Genomic DNA, 15860 nt, shown 5'->3' with positions numbered 1-15860 from the left:
ACCTTTAGCCATGAAGGTATGAAGAAATTAACTCCAACAGCGTTCCTAAAGCAAATAATTTTATTTACACAATTTTTTTTTTTTTTTTTTAAATCTACCAAAATAAATAATGCAGTTAAAATCAGTCCATTGTGTTTGTTGCTCTCTCACAGCTACTCTCAGCTTACCTATTGAAGCTCAGAGTAGCTGGAGATCACCTGCTCAAGAGACGTAAAGCTGTCCAGAAAATCCTCCTCTGAGATCCCAAATTTAACGTACTGATGGATGTAGGCCCTGCAGGAAAAAAAAATACCATTGATCCAAACTAATTATTTAACCTACTTAGTCTGGATTGAGATGAACAGAAATGATGAAACTGAAGTTTTTATTCAGTCAAGTCTGTTCCAGTTCGACTTACCTGGAAGCAAACATGTTCCAGGCTTTTCTCACCATGTCATCCAGAGGTCTGAGCAGAGCCTGGCTGTTGCTAACCAGTGTTGCAGACTTCTCATACTTATTGAAGGGGACGGGGGATTTCCACAAGCTAAGCGCTTCGTCTGGTGGAAGCCATGAAGTATAAATAGCTGGGTCTTCAAATCCCCCTGAGGATTACAACAGAATTCACACCTGCTAAAGATTTGCCTTTACCAAATGAATCTTCAACATTTTCAATATCGATAAATGTTGGAAGGACTTTTTTGGCCTCAGTCTAATCAAGAGTACACTTTCATTCCTTTTTTCATAATTTCTCTCCATTCTTTGCACATTTATACTGATATGTTGGCCCAGACTTCTTTGACTGAACACAGTGCATCTCTGTGAACATCAGCTTTTAAATGTACCACAAAATCTTAATTACAATTTTAATTTGGCCTGATCTGCCCAATCTCACCTTGAAAATACTTCAACTGCAAACAGTATTCTCTTTGAAATATGATTTTCACAAAGACGGAGTGCCTTTATAAACCAGATGCCTTCTGGAGTGAACCGTTTCTCTGGACTTTATCTATGAATGTCTGAGTTAATGGGTCTCAACACATGGACACAAAACTTCAGTGCGAAAGAAAACCATAAATAATTTTTCCTTCCACTTTATGAATCCGTATCAAATTCAGCCGCGCTCTCTGACCTGTGTCTGCACTGTAGACGTCCTTCCCCCTCAGGATGAGCAGGTTGGCCAGGGAGGTGTTGAAGCTGCCAGCTGAGAGACTCCTGGACCGCCCCGCTGAGGCTGGAGGGGGACAGACCTGCCAGTCTATACCTACAACGAAGAAAAAATAAATAAAAAATTAACCCAGTGATTATAGGCGTTCCTTTTTTGTACTACTAGTGGTGAGTGAACTAGCTATAAATCTCACCTCCTTCCATCTTGCTGTTGGAGATGAGCATCTGCCGCAGGTGTTTGAGCAGCGCCGGCCAGCTGAAGGTGCTGAAGGCGATGGAGGAGCTGGCCATCTGGGGGATGGTGCACACACTCAGCAGCTTGTACTCTGGGTGGCAGGCGAGAGCGCTCATCAACTCGCCTGAAAATCGAAAAGAGTAACAAGTGGATTATGGAACAATTTACACACAATTTAAACATTTACTAGTAGAACTACAACTGAGAAAAGCATGCACGGCTCTTGAAACGTCTGTCAGGTAAAATTCCTTACTTTTCTGAACTCAGCTTTCCAGAGTACTTATAATTTCAAAAATATAAAATGCAAGATCTGATTGTGAATTTATAGCAATTGTGCTTACAATTGTAGACTTTTATCTGTTAAAATGACGACCCATCAGGAATGGCTTGAGAAATCAAATTCTCAAGCCTTTCTGACCGCGTATAAAACTTGAGTGTTCTGCTCTTACCAATAGGATGCCTACTGTACGCTCCACAGGAAACGGGCGTGAGCGTGGGCTGCAGCACCCCACCCAGCTGGTGAGCGATGACCCTGTTGATGTCACTGAAAGAGATCTGCTTGATCTTCAGCAGCTGACTGCAGATCTTGTGCACGATGTCGTTCTCGTGCACCAGGATGGCATCAGAGAGCTGGTAGAGGTGTGCAAGCGTCAGCACCGAGTTGTAGTTCTGGACAATCACCTGGAAGAGTGGAGTGTTGGAGAGATGACTTCATGAAAGTCTCCTCAGTGGATGAACATGGATGTAAGGTTTTGATTTCAGTTTCCTATTTATTTCCAGTTTGTACTCTAGTTTAAGACGGGGAGATGTTATTCTCAATCGGGATTTGACCCTAAAGGTAACACCCAGCAAGTCAGACTGAATTTAATAATGACATACTTCCCCAGTCCCATATGGCCAGGTGAGGTGGTTAAGGACAAACGACGATGGGTAGACGTCTCTGAGACACTGAGTGACGAAAGTACCGACTCCTGAGCCTGTCCCCCCCGCGACACTCATGATGGGGATGAACCCCGCCAGCATGTCGCAATGCTCCACCTCCCTCCTCACCAGCTCCTCCACCGCATCTCTGTGACGAGGGCCATGGACGCAATACCTGGATGGATGAAAATGCGTGTATGATGAGAAAACTTCCTCTTGTCTCAAGATGAAAGGCCAACTATGATGCTTTGCAAAAGCATTTAAAACCATTAAATGTGCGATATATTAACACCTAGGTAGTGCAAAACAAATGTTTTACAATTTTTCTGTTCATTATGATACACTTAAATAAAACACGAAGCCAGAGCAACAATGAAACAGGTTAGATCAAAGCATGTCCACGTGTTACAACGACCCGTCAAACTCCACAATAAAATGCAGTTGAAATCTGTGTTAAAATTTGAAAATTGAGGTTCAGACGTTCTCCGTCCAACTTAACCGAGTTGAGTTACTTTGCAAAAAGAGAGCTTGCAATGTGTTTATTGGTAAATAAGTAGATAAATGAAAACCATGCATCGTGTCCAGTACATTCCACAATTACGCACTACCTTGGCCTATCACAAAATCCCAGTCATTACATATGACAGGGTTTCCCTCGGTGTATTGTAAGCCTGGCGGGCCACCAGGCTTTTCTTGCACCCCCACCAGGCTTAGCATTGCTTATTTATTTAAGTTTTTTTTTAATGTTTGCATTTTTTTAAAACTTTGTAGTTGGTGTTCAGATATCAATCTTCCAAGAACACATAATCATCAAGTGATATTTTCACATTTCCTCTCAATTTTAAACATTTTTTAACTCCAAAACACAGCGTGTTGTAATAATACAATATATTGTATTATTAAGTGTGCGCAACCCACCGACCTTAGCAAGTTTTCTGGGGGAAACCCTGCATAGAAGTTTGTGTTTTCGAACAGGGAAACGTTGAAGGGTGTGACTCTGTTGCAATGCACTGTGTGGCATTCCAGTTCATGTGGCTGGTTAACATCTCACCCATTGGCCCAGTTGTTTCCAGAGCCCTGTTTCTGGCTGAAGTGGGACGTTTCTCCATACCTCCACCTGCCAGACTTCGCAGCCTCGCTCATGCTGTGGTTGATCACTTTAGGCTCCATATCAATCAGCACCGCCCTGGCTTCAAGGGCTGACACACACAAACTGTATAAAGACGCGCCCACATTACAGCAATCATCCGTATTGAAGTCATCTCGGAGCCTTGCTTACCTCCCTGTGTGGTCTGGCGGAAGAAGCGCTCACGGCTGACCGCGCTGTACGTTTTCCTGTGGACGTCTGGAGCATCGCTACGCATGACGTCAAACAGCTCCTGTCCCACCTGGTTACCGCACTGACCCAGCTGGACTGTCACCACAGACATGATCAGGCCTGTGAGATGTCTAAATCACTTAATCATGCCATTTCCGGCTCCCTTTGCAGACTCCTGGTTGTGTTTTGGAAGCGGCGCTCGTAGTTAAAACGTCATTTCCGGCTTAAACTGTCAAACGTTTCAAAAATAAAATACAGACTCAATATCATTTGAAGTACAGTACGCGATGTTTTTTATTCTTTTAAAAGTGTACTTCTTAGCATAAAAACGCATTGCATAGTTAATTTCCAGCTTGCTTGCTTGATTGAAAAAATAAATAAAACTATATTGTATTATTAAGTGTGTGCTCCTCATTTAACCAGCCCCTTACTAGTATTATTCTGTTTATAGCCTTACAAAGAAACAAAAAAGTTTCAGTGGAAGAAAAAATATATTATTCTTTGACCAAATACGAAAGACAAATTTAGTGTTTAATCAAGACCACATTTGTAGTCAAAAATTAGCATTGTCCAGAGAGCCTTTCTTCCTGTCTATTTATAACGACAATTTTGAAATGTTTGATGTCTGATTATGTTTTTAACACTTTACATTTCCATGAATGCAAGGAAGAATGATGGATTTCCGATCCCAATTTAAGCATGCTGTGCCTTGACACCGTGATGGTTTGGGCGACATGAGACAGAGGGGGCATGAGACCTCAATACTTGGTTGGGCCTCCTCTTGTATGAATTACTGCATCAATGCGCCATGACATATGCAACATTAGTAGCATTATTCAGAGTGCCTAGAATGGACACACAGATGAATCTCCTCTCAAGGCTGTGGTTCTCCCTGTTGCTAGTGCACGTTTTCCTACCACACTTCTTCCTTCCACTCAATTTTCTTTCAATATGTTTGGAAACAGAACTCTGTGAACAACCAGATTCTTCAGCAATGACTTTTTGTATCTTACCCTTCTTGTGAAGGGCATCAATGACTCTCTTCTGGATGTCTGTCCAGTCAGACTGATTGTCTACTGTCTACTAACACAGAGTGAAAGACCATCTAAAGGCTCAGGAAACATACAACCTCAGTTGCTTTGACTTAATTAGTGGATAACGGTGTCACACCATGAGTTTCCATCAGTGACCTTTTTCACAGTATTCTAATTTTCTGAGACACTGGATTTTTAGTTTTCATTATTTGTAGAGCCACAATCACCAAAATTACTAGAAATATAAGCTTAGAATATGCCACTCTATGTGTGATCAAGGTTCCCCCCAGTGTATTATAAGCCTGGCGGGCCACCAGGTTTTACTTGTGCCCCCACCAGGCTTAGCATTGTTTATTTATTTTAGTTTTTTTTTTTTTTTGCCATTTTTTAAGACTTTATAGTTGGTGTTTAGGTATTAATCTTCCAGTCTTTCAATAATGCATAACTATCAAGTGATATTTTCAAATTTCCTGTCAACTTTAAACATTTTAACTCATGCCGGCTGGATGAATGACAGCCCTAGCGCCCTAAGCACCGGGCTTAGCAAGTTTTCTGGGGGAAACCCCATGTGATGATTCTATAATATAAGAGTTTTACTTTCTGAGATCACTGGTAATAAATATTTCCCTTTTACGCAACATTCAAGTGTTTGGAGATGTACTAGTATTTAGTGCAGTGGTGCCTTTGTATATGAGACAACACGTTCCCGCCCCCTTGTGGCGCGTCGCAATGCGCCTGCTCGGTGTAGTAGCCGGTTATGGCGGCCGTGCGTGTTTGTCCATGAGGTGGGGGACGCCTGCTGTACCTGCGGTCTGTGACACAGCAACCCGAGCGACTCGCCGCCATGGCCGGAGTGTTTGACATCGATCTGGACCAGCCGGAGGAGAATGTCTCCGACGACGAGAACGATGAGGTACTTTAGCAGAGGCTGTCAGAGGAGAAACTCCCCGCCGTACCGTAGCTAGCTGCGTTAGCCTGGTCGTCTGCCAGCAGCAGACGGCAGGCCTGCAGGCTGCAGCAGCCGGGGCTGTCAGGGCCTCACAAACTGTTTGTTACTATTAGCATGACCGCAAAGCACAACAAAACAAGCGCCTTTCGTTTTTTATGGCACTACAACCCGGTTCAGGAGTGAGTTTTATGCGTTGTTGAAGCTGTCAGCGTCGCTGTCACGCACGGGTTGTGCAAAACATCCTTACTTGGCCAAAGGTGCAGCAGTGATAAATGTGGCTCCGTGTGCAACAGTTTATTTTGGCAAAATGTGACAGAGTGGGGCTGTGTGCGCTGAGCACTGGCTGCCCGGTAGCTTGTGTTCATACAGGGATAGGAAAACGGCTATTGCAGAGTTTTAGAGCACAAATTGATCTCTATTTAAATTGTCAGTCATGTCTTGTCCAGCCGTCTAACCCAAAAAGTGTGACATGATTGTAAAAAGTTGTTGAATGACATGTTTATTTTTCATTGAGATGAAAATAAGGCTAAAGTTCAGCATTATGATTGCTTACCTAGTATGTACTGTCTCACAGCAGCTCATGTTTCTGTGATTCTCTATGAGGAAAATAATCAGAATCAGTCAATATTAAACATTTAAAATATAGATATGAAGAATATGGTATGGCAGCTTTTTTTGCTTCACATAGAAAAAAAAAATCTTTATTTTTTTTCTAAAGGTGTCTGTTATGGTGCATAAATATAACTACTTCACAGGCATAGAGCCAAACTTCATCAAAGGTTTTAAAATGCCCTAGTGATTTTATGGCCCAGAAAATAATATACATTTTTTGATAAAGTATTTAAAGTCTCTTTTGCTCATCAGTGTTCTGCTCTTCCTACCAGACTCAAAACATTGACATAATGGATCAGTGCAGTGGCTTTGAGTTGTAAGTATTCAATTATGTCACCACTTTTAAAATGGCCCAAAAGAAAAGTCTAATTCTTTACATTTCTCTTCCTGCAGCAACATGGACGACTGTGAGAAGATCGAGATCTCCGAGGACAACGTCAATCAGGGGACGGAGAACATCAGACCAGAGTGCTTCGAGCTGCTGCGGGTCCTCGGAAAAGGCGGCTATGGAAAGGTATGGAGTCCAGTGAACATGCCGTTTGTCTGAGCGGCTTGTGTGGTGAATTATTTTGCCTCTATAATGTTATGCTGATCCATGTTTTTCCCCCAAACTGCCTTTGTGACTATTCAGAACACTTAATTTATTTTTATTTTTTTTCCTTGCTCTGCAGGTTTTCCAAGTTCGGAAAGTTGTCGGAGCTGCAGCCGGCAAAATATTTGCCATGAAAGTTTTAAAAAAGGTATTAAATCTTTTCTTTTGCAGTCTGCCTCTTGAGTTGTATTTCACCAAAAGCGCAGATGCAGTTTTGGTTATGTAACCACGCTGTTTGCTTTATAAATTAACATTATATTGCTTCTGTCTGCACATATGGGCTGCTGCTGAAGTCAGTGGTGGGGTAAGATTTCACTGCTAGCTGGTAGACTGCCAGCTGCTCTGCTGCAGCCTCGGCTCTTTAAACGCTCCGCTCAAGCCCGTTAGGTCCAGCTTCATGTCGGAGGGATTTCCTTGCACGACCTCGGTGACACACTAAAGAGCTGCTACGTTACGCTCGGGGGAGTTTTGGTGGCAAAACTTAACGGTGGAAAGCGTAAACGGCATTTTCGGTAAAGATCTGATGGAGGCTCACAAACGTGGAGCGTATGAAATTCTATGTCTGTCCAGACTTGTTCAAAAATCCCCAGCCACAAACACTGAGTTTATAGCGGATGGGAAGCTTCTCAACGGAGCTTCATAATGTTTTTCTTAGTTTTCCGTCTGTTTTGTGTTGCTTATTATGTCGGTGTGTAGTAAAAAAGAAGAACTTTAATCCATTGCCCTCTGGGTGTGTGTTTGTGTATTTCGTGAATTTGGCTGAAAATTCGGAATAAGAGCATCAACCCTAATGTCCCTGCCACCACAGCTCTGAACGCTCGCTGCTGAAACGACAGAGCTGTTGACAGGCAGCTCGCTGGCTGTCAGACAGAAGTGTTTAGTAAACAGAAGTGAGGAAAGCGGCAGAGAGCAGAGGCTGTCGACAGATGAAAAATCAGGACACTCTGCACTTGCACAACTCCAAAAAAAGGCTGCAGAGGCCTGGTAAGGAGCCACTCTGGGGTGTCAGAACCAGGAGGCATTTAAAAGATGATTCCTGGCTCAGGCCACAGCTTCACAACTTTGTTTTATTTTTAATTTTTTAAATTTTTTTTTTAGAAAAGTCAACCTCAGTCTAATCAAAACTGCTGTGATACCTGTGCTGTCCTGTCATAGTTTCTTTGATAATTCTTTAATTCACATTTAAAATGTAATTAAAACAATCAGAACAACGATGGCAAAAGGTGGTAGAACTGCACAGAGAGCAATTACAAGCTTGTGCAAACAGGACGTTATCGCTTGTAGCAAATTCTGCATTAACGGAGGGGAGTTTTTATAATGACCACTTTGCAAAATATATATATATATAAAAAAAATTAAAATCTGCACAAGCAAAATAAAACTTGGCATACGGACGGGAGGCACTGACACAGAAGAGGAGACAAAGTTTTAGCTGTACTTTAGTTTGTAATAGAAATTATCCAGTGGCCATGCTGCAGTGTTTGTGTGCATCATCTTACATTTCTTTACATCGTTTATATATATATATAATTTAATTTTTGTCTGATTTTATTTCCCTGTGCTTCCGGCCTCCAGGCTATGATTGTACGTAATGCTAAGGACACGGCTCATACCAAGGCAGAGAGGAACATTCTGGAGGAAGTGAAGCATCCCTTCATCGTTGATCTCATCTACGCCTTCCAGACGGGAGGGAAGCTCTATCTCATCCTGGAGTACCTCAGTGGTCTGTAACACTACACAAAAAAACAAAAAAACGCAACACACCAGACCTGCTATTTTTGTCTTTAAACATATCGTCTATAAGATTTTATTCTTGTAAATGAGCCTAAGTTTGTATACTACATGTATTAATAATGTTTCTGTGACATCACTTGCTTGCAACCATTTTATTTTCAGCTTCAGTGTAAACAGAGAAAATATAAGGCAACAGAAGTACTCGGAGTACATGTTGTTCCTGGGCAGCAATCTTACACTGTCTCTTTAAATGGCAGATTAATGCAGCATGAATTAATAATGCGTTTCATAGAGGAAGATGAACTTGCAGCTCATAGGCTGGGGTTTTGTTTTTGTTGTTGCTTTTGAAACATTTTACTTTTTTGGATCGTCCAGAGAACTGGCATGTTGCTTCTTTTAGATGCATAAAGATGTTGTTCTGCTGTGCAGGAGGAGAGCTCTTCATGCAGCTGGAGAGAGAGGGCATCTTCATGGAAGACACAGCCTGGTGAGGATTGTTTGGCATCAGGTTTCAGTCATTAACTGCTGACATTATTATTGATTTTATTTGATTTTTTCCCCGTTCTTCTGTTTTGCGTCATGTAACAGGAAGTCGCCTTTGAAGATTCTTACTTGTCCAAGCAAGTTGTCATGTAGAAGTGTTAATCCAACTTGCAGTGATAGCCTCTTACAGGAAAATTTAAGTCAAAATAAATTTGAGTACATTTTTTCAATGTTCTGTAACAATTAAGTGGTTGTTTTTGATGCGTCAGGAAAAAGCATCTTTAGTGCTGCTGATCAGAACTGGTCAGAATAAGATTCAGCTCCTCAGCAACAAAAACTCCAGCTGGATTTCATGTGAAACAAAACATAAATATGTTAAAAACCCTCATAAGTCTGCTGTTGGGGTTACAGTAGAGGATTTGTGATGAAATTGGTCAACGCTGGGTTAACTTGTTAAACATCATGGCATCACAAACTCCTTGAAACTCCAAGACATTGTAGTCTTTCAAACTGATTACGATGGCCAAATAGGAAATGACTCAGCAGGAACAAAATTAACTTTCCTCTAAGACGATGTCATTTTTCAGACCTGAAGCCGATAGAGAACGTGAGGTGAGCTGGAGCATAAGGGGGGACACTGGACTCTGGATGAGCTGCAGAGATTGTGCAAAGATGACTGGTCAAAGATTGTTTTCTCTGTACGCTCCAATCTGGAGAAAAGAGGAGGCCGAACCGCATCGACCAAAGTGTTGCCCCTGTGGCAAGTTTTAACACTATGGGTGCCAATAACACCTGATATTTAGTTTGAAACAATTGATTATAAATTCAGAACTGTTTTTAGCTACATGCATCATGCAAGAGTCCTTCTTGCTTTAATGTCTCATTGATGTGACGATTGGTGTGATATTTTTAGCTTTGATTTCATCTTTTGTTGCTTGTAGTTTTTACCTCGCAGAGATCTCCATGGCTCTGGGTCACCTGCACCAAAAAGGCATCATCTACCGAGACCTGAAGCCCGAGAACATTATGCTCAACAGCCAAGGTTAGTCCGTCCCGGATGACGCGTAATATTTAGAGCCTTTGGAAATATTGGTGCTTTTTGATATATATATTTTTCTTGCACAACAACTACAGACTTCAATTTATTTTATCAGGACTTTAAGTGACAGACCAGCACCATATTTGTGTTTCAGTGATCAAACATTTTGGTTTAGTTTTAAATTAAAAACCATTTTCTCCAGTTGCCACACACCTGACTTAAATTAATGAGCAATCAACAGGCTTCTGCAGCGTCGATGGGATCATTTGAATCAGGTGTGCTGGAGCAGAGCTACGTCTAAGACCTGCAGGACCTGGGTTAAGAACCACTGACCTAGTCAAAGTCCAGCCCTGAATTTAATAAAACTTCTGAGTCAAGTAATAAATATTTGCTCGAAATGCTCTCTATCAAATCTAGCCCATCTTTTGAACTATTCTAAAAAGCTACAATTCTCTTAGATGCTTTAAACCCCCAAATATCTGCAGCTTTAATTGTTTTGCAAAGAATTAATTCTCTTGCGTTGAATAGAAATACAGTCTTCAGATTTTATTCATTAAAACATATGAAAACCGTGTCTCTCTTTGACTAATATATAACTTTTTGTAATTTGAAAAAGATAAAACTTGACACAACGTGGCAAAGTTCAAGGGGTGTGAATACTTTTCAGATCAAAGTTTTATTTAGTGCTGCGCTTCCAGCAGGTGTAATTACTTCACATAAATGTTGGTATCCAAATATTTCTTGATTTTCTTCCAGGTCACGTAAAACTGACCGACTTCGGTCTTTGTAAAGAATCCATTCATGACGGGACGGTTACTCACACTTTCTGTGGAACCATCGAATACATGTAGGTGGTTTTTATTTGTTTGTTTGTTTTTTCTGGGACCTCTGACCCGGTTGCGCTCTTCATCACTAACGGCCTCGGACGCTGTGGGCTCTCTGTGCTTCAGGGCTCCAGAGATCTTGATGAGGAGCGGCCACAACAGAGCGGTGGACTGGTGGAGTCTGGGCGCACTGATGTACGACATGCTCACAGGAGCGGTCAGTGAAACGCGGCCAGTTTCATTATTACTGTTGTGAATCAGCATAGGTATTGTGTTAATAACCCTGGTCTTTCCTCTCTAATTGTAGCCCCCGTTCACAGGTGAGAACCGGAAAAAGACCATTGATAAAATCCTGAAGTGTAAGCTGAGCCTCCCACCCTACCTCACGCAGGAAGCAAGGGATCTCCTGAAACGGGTAACGGTCTCCTGCGTGTGCTTGAAGACGATTATTTGCCCTGCTGCTTTTCTCTTAACATTTGACCGCTGCCTGAACAGCTGCTGAAGAGAAATGCTTCGTCGCGGCTCGGAGCCGGACCGGGAGACGCCACAGAGGTGCAGGTGAGAGCAACAGATGCAAAAGAATATTCTCAAACTTCAGCCGGTTGTTACGAGATTTGTGACCAACTTGTTTAAATTCTGTTTTTTTTGTGTTCAATAGGCTCGTGCTTTCTTTCGACACATCAACTGGGAAGATCTACTGGCCCGGAAAGTGGAGCCTCCCTTCAAACCTGTCCTTGTAAGTAAAACCATAAACAGACATTCATTACCTTTCAGTATTTGGTGGGATGTTTTGCTAATGTGCCTAAATAACGCTACGTTAGAGGCTAAGGTTCAGGAAAACAGCCAAGCCTTCTACTGTGTCGGATCATCTCCTGCTTGCTTTGGCTGAAACCTCTCATGTTGCCGTAATCCCAAACTCGTGTTTCCTCTCTGGTCTGGCCAGCAATCAGCGGACGACGTGAGTCAGTTCGACTCGAAGTTCACCAGCCAGACTCCGGTGGACAGTCCTGACGACTCCACCCTCAGCGAGAGCGCAAATCAAGCCTTCCTGGTAATACTTCACTTCTGCCTTGTTTAGCAGCAAGTTTAATCCAAACTATTAGAGATGCAGTGATCCCATTTTACTTAACCCAATGGAAGTCTTCCACAATTTGTCACGTTAGAGTAATAAACTCCGATTCTTTTGCACTTTCATTAACTAGATAGAAAAAGGATTTTAGATATTTTGTTTATGAATATATACAAAAAAATTTAAAAAGTGTGACATTTATATGTAGTCAGGCACCTGCGCCCCGATACTCTTATTTAAAATCCAATGCAGCTCTACTTGCTAAGTGGTAACCAAATGAAAAGTAACTGATTCAGTACTGCTCAACCAACCACTGACAAAATGGAAAGAGTCTGGCACAGCTGCAAACCTACCAAACAGCTCAACTAAAGCTGAGGAGGAAGTTTGTCAATATTACAACTACCAGTCAGTTCGAAATCGATCCAAATGCAAAACATTTAACGCCTGTGTGTGTGCAAAGGCAGCAGCGATGTGCGTCACCTTGAACACGCCATCACGTGGCGATGCTGTCGTACTAAGAGGACTCCAGCAACACTCGCCGTTCTGAGAAAGTTGTGACAGCTTGTGGATTATTTTCTGGGACAGGGCAGTGGATTGGAATTGGCGAGGAGATGAATGGAGCTGAATACAGAATGAACCTGGAAGAAAACATGTTTAAAGCTGCAAAAGATTTGAGATTAGAGCAGAGCTTTGGCTTCCAGCAGGAACGTGTCTCTCAAGACCAGCTCAGCTCAAAAATGAAATGCTTCTTGGATTTTTGTTGGTAAAAATTTGCAAACCTCCTGTGATTTCCCTTCACATTTATGTTGTTTGTCTTCCCAATGGGATGCATCTGAAGTGTGTGGTTGGGATGTTGCAATGTGTGGAAAGTTGATTGCGAGGCATTCTGCAAACAGGATTGTTGCTCAGCAGGTAAATGTAACAAAAAATGACCATAAAAGACAAATGATGTGAGGTTGTTGACGCTTTCCGTATGTTTCTGCTGTATAATTGGGTTAAGATTAAACCTAGAAATGTCACAATAAGAGCTCAGAAAAGAATGGAAGTTTGGGGAAAGTTGTGCAAAAAAAAAAAAATCTCCATAATTAAAAGGCGCATTCCTTGTTTCCTTCCTCCGTGGTTTTCCTAGGGTTTTACATATGTTGCGCCATCAGTTCTGGAAAACATCAAGGAGAAGTTTTCCTTCGAGCCAAAGATCCGCTCCCCTCGGCGCATCATGGACAGCCCAAGGACTCTTCTTAGGTTTGTCTGCTGGTTTGCAACAGCTCTGATTATTTGCGTGACTCGTTAACCTGCAGCCTCTAACATGTAGTCTCTTACTTCCCTCTCAGCCCGGGCTGGTGTCGCAGTCCCCTCATCCCCGGCATGGGACAGAGCGTCCTCCCCTCTCCTCTGGAGCAGCCCATGGACCTGTCCACCGCAGAGCAGATGGACATCACTAGTAGCTCCGAGGCCTCGGCCCCGCTCCCCATCCGACAGCCTGCGGGGGTCAACCTCGCCCAGATGAAGCAGCAAGCCTACCCCGTCGTGGCCAAACGGCCCGAGCATCTACGTATGAACCTATGACCCCTGACTTTATCTCTTCTCCCTCTGGTTTGGTGATATTTTTTTAAAGGCAAAGAAACAGGAACGGATGCTAGAGACAAAGAGAATCCAAACTTCTTGCACATCTGCACACCACATGTACCGTCACGACCTGGAGTGTGCGCTTGGGGCCGGCACGCCGGCAGACTACAGTTCAGTGCTGAAGGTGACGCCGTCGCCCCGTCGACGTCGATCATTTCTCACACTATGGTATGCTTGGAAGTGAGACGCAGTCAGTCTGCTGGACTTTAAGATATCCAAAGTGCTTTGATCTCTGTTAGTCGATGCCGGTAAGCTCTACTGGATGGATTACTGACATGGTTCCTGGTTCTGGATTATGATCTGAATTAGGATTAATATTAAAAAAAAGAAGTGGATTGTGACGATCAGACAAAAAGAGGCTCTATAAACGAAAGGTTTTGCTTTGTTTTACGAAGTCTTACCAAGTGGATCCATTTTCTGTGCTGTGCATCAACTTATAGAGCCTCCATTAAATAAAAACAAAACCTATCAATTCTTTAAGCATTTGTGTTGTGAAATGACATCATGTGGACTCCATACTTGAGTTATCACTCTTATAATTCAGCTCCTTATCAATGGCAACGTATAACTGGTCTCTGTGCTGATTGCGCACCACCACCTCCGGCTCTCCTTCAGGCCGCTCGGAGACGCTCAGGGCGTCAGAACCCGGAGTGGGTCCGAATCTCCAGAACCAGTTGATCTGGTCTCACCATCCGCAGCTCCGTGAAGATTCAGAGCTCCAAAGACCCGGAGACGCAGCCACAGCCTCCTGCCTCAGCATTAACTTGTTCAGGAAAAACAATTTTACAACTCTTGAGACGCAAAAAGAAATTATGAATAAACTGTAAAGAAAACATGCGCATCATGTCTGTTTGTTTTCCCTCCAACAGTCACAGAAAAAGAGACAGAAACCTGATGAAGTGTGTGTTTTTAATCACAAATATTTATTGAGATCTCAATATTCAATCACTTTTAGTCGTACTTTTCCTTCGGTGGGATTCTGTTACAACATGGGATTTACTTTGAACTCCGTTTATTTGTGTAGCATCGTTTCACCTCAAGGCACTTCACAGGACAAACGGGTCCAACCACCATCCAGAAGTGTGCGATCAAATTAATTCAACCATTAAGATTACACACATTCCAGTCTGTTCCCAGTTATAACAAGCACATGGTGACAGTGGAAGGAAAAGACTCAAGGTAGTAACAACAAGCAGAACTAGGTTCAGCCTGAGAGGGCAGAGCAGACACAGAAATCCCAGAGGATCTACAGAGCATCATAAGGATGGTGAAAACATTTTCAAATTTAGACTTTAAAGGTTCCACCTAAGATAAAAAAACATCAAAATTTCATTTTGTTCCATTAAATTGAAATTAAGTCTTTAGAACCACAGCGGTTATTCCTCAGGAAATGATCTGGTTTTATTTTATTATTTTAAAGACTTTGGAATGTAGAAAAAAATTCCAATTTAGCAAATGTTTCAATTCAGATGTCTTAGTTGATCTAATTATTCCTGAAGAGGTCAATAGCTTCCAAGCTTTGGCTTCATTAGTCGGATATTAAAAACTGTTTTTTTATAAGAAAAAGGAAAAAAAGATCTCAATTTACTGACATTCTGACAATAAAAACATCTGTCAATAAACCTTTGAAACCCTTTTAAATCTCAATTTATTTGAGCAGAATCTTTGTTTTAGTGCAGATAAGAACAAAACGTCAGATGTAAATAAATGTAGACGGGGCCCGAGTCTGGACAAATCTTATTTGGCACCCTGTTAATGGAATTCGAATCGCTGTAAAATAAAGCTATGCAATAACTAAAAATATATATATATTATGAATAGAATAAAATAATAAAATAAAACTCTTAAGTAGTTGCCCACCACCTGAAAAACACCAATCATCAAACTAAATCAGTAAACAGTGTCAATGACAGAACTATCTAAATGGATGATCTGCAGCAAGTAAATATTAAACATTCTCGTAATATTGCTGTGAGCCGAGTTTAATTAATGTCGAATATAAAAAGGACAGATACACGTTTAAAAAGACTAAAAGCTCAGGAGCAGAAAAAATATGTAATTTAGACACTTTTCCCTTGTTTCCTGTCCAACTAATTCATTTGATGTAAATTATGCTTTCAGTGCATTTATTATAAACAGCAAGTACCAGCTCCTCAAATCAATATATTTAATGTATTTCACAAGCTAAAAATGACCCTCATCAATGTTTTCACCAGGGAATTGTGGTAATCACCATTCAGACGTTACACTCACACTAATCGTCCCTCATGGCTGGTGTTTA

At 41.8% G+C, this 15860-nt stretch overlaps 2 protein-coding genes across 2 annotated transcripts; one reads left to right on the top strand and one right to left on the bottom strand.

Annotated features, from left to right (window-relative positions):
- Positions 1-46: 46 nt before the first annotated feature.
- tubd1 (tubulin, delta 1) lies at positions 47-3851 on the bottom strand. Its single transcript, XM_008425305.3, has 8 exons — positions 3579-3851; positions 3351-3498; positions 2258-2474; positions 1828-2059; positions 1338-1502; positions 1109-1240; positions 398-581; positions 47-273 (listed from the first exon to the last, which is right to left on the bottom strand). Exons 1-8 carry the CDS (start codon positions 3727-3729, stop codon positions 168-170), a joined length of 1335 nt encoding a protein of 444 aa, XP_008423527.1. The 5' UTR covers positions 3730-3851; the 3' UTR covers positions 47-167.
- A 1520-nt stretch (positions 3852-5371) lies between these two features.
- On the top strand, positions 5372-14416 carry rps6kb1b (ribosomal protein S6 kinase b, polypeptide 1b). The gene is made up of 15 exons (XM_008425306.3): positions 5372-5564; positions 6485-6528; positions 6606-6726; positions 6884-6952; positions 8380-8527; positions 8968-9025; positions 9963-10063; positions 10817-10907; positions 11011-11101; positions 11192-11299; positions 11380-11442; positions 11543-11620; positions 11828-11935; positions 13083-13195; positions 13285-14416. The coding sequence occupies exons 1-15, from the start codon at positions 5496-5498 to the stop codon at positions 13517-13519; spliced, it is 1497 nt and encodes a 498-aa protein (XP_008423528.1). The 5' UTR covers positions 5372-5495; the 3' UTR covers positions 13520-14416.
- The last annotated feature ends 1444 nt before the right edge of the window (positions 14417-15860 follow it).

The sequence above is a fragment of the Poecilia reticulata genome, chromosome 13, assembly GCF_904066995.2.
Source record: "Poecilia reticulata chromosome 13, P_reticulata-male-v2, whole genome shotgun sequence".
NCBI classification, from domain to species: domain Eukaryota; kingdom Metazoa; phylum Chordata; class Actinopteri; order Cyprinodontiformes; family Poeciliidae; genus Poecilia; species Poecilia reticulata.
This window is presented reverse-complemented; position numbering and strand designations above follow the sequence as displayed.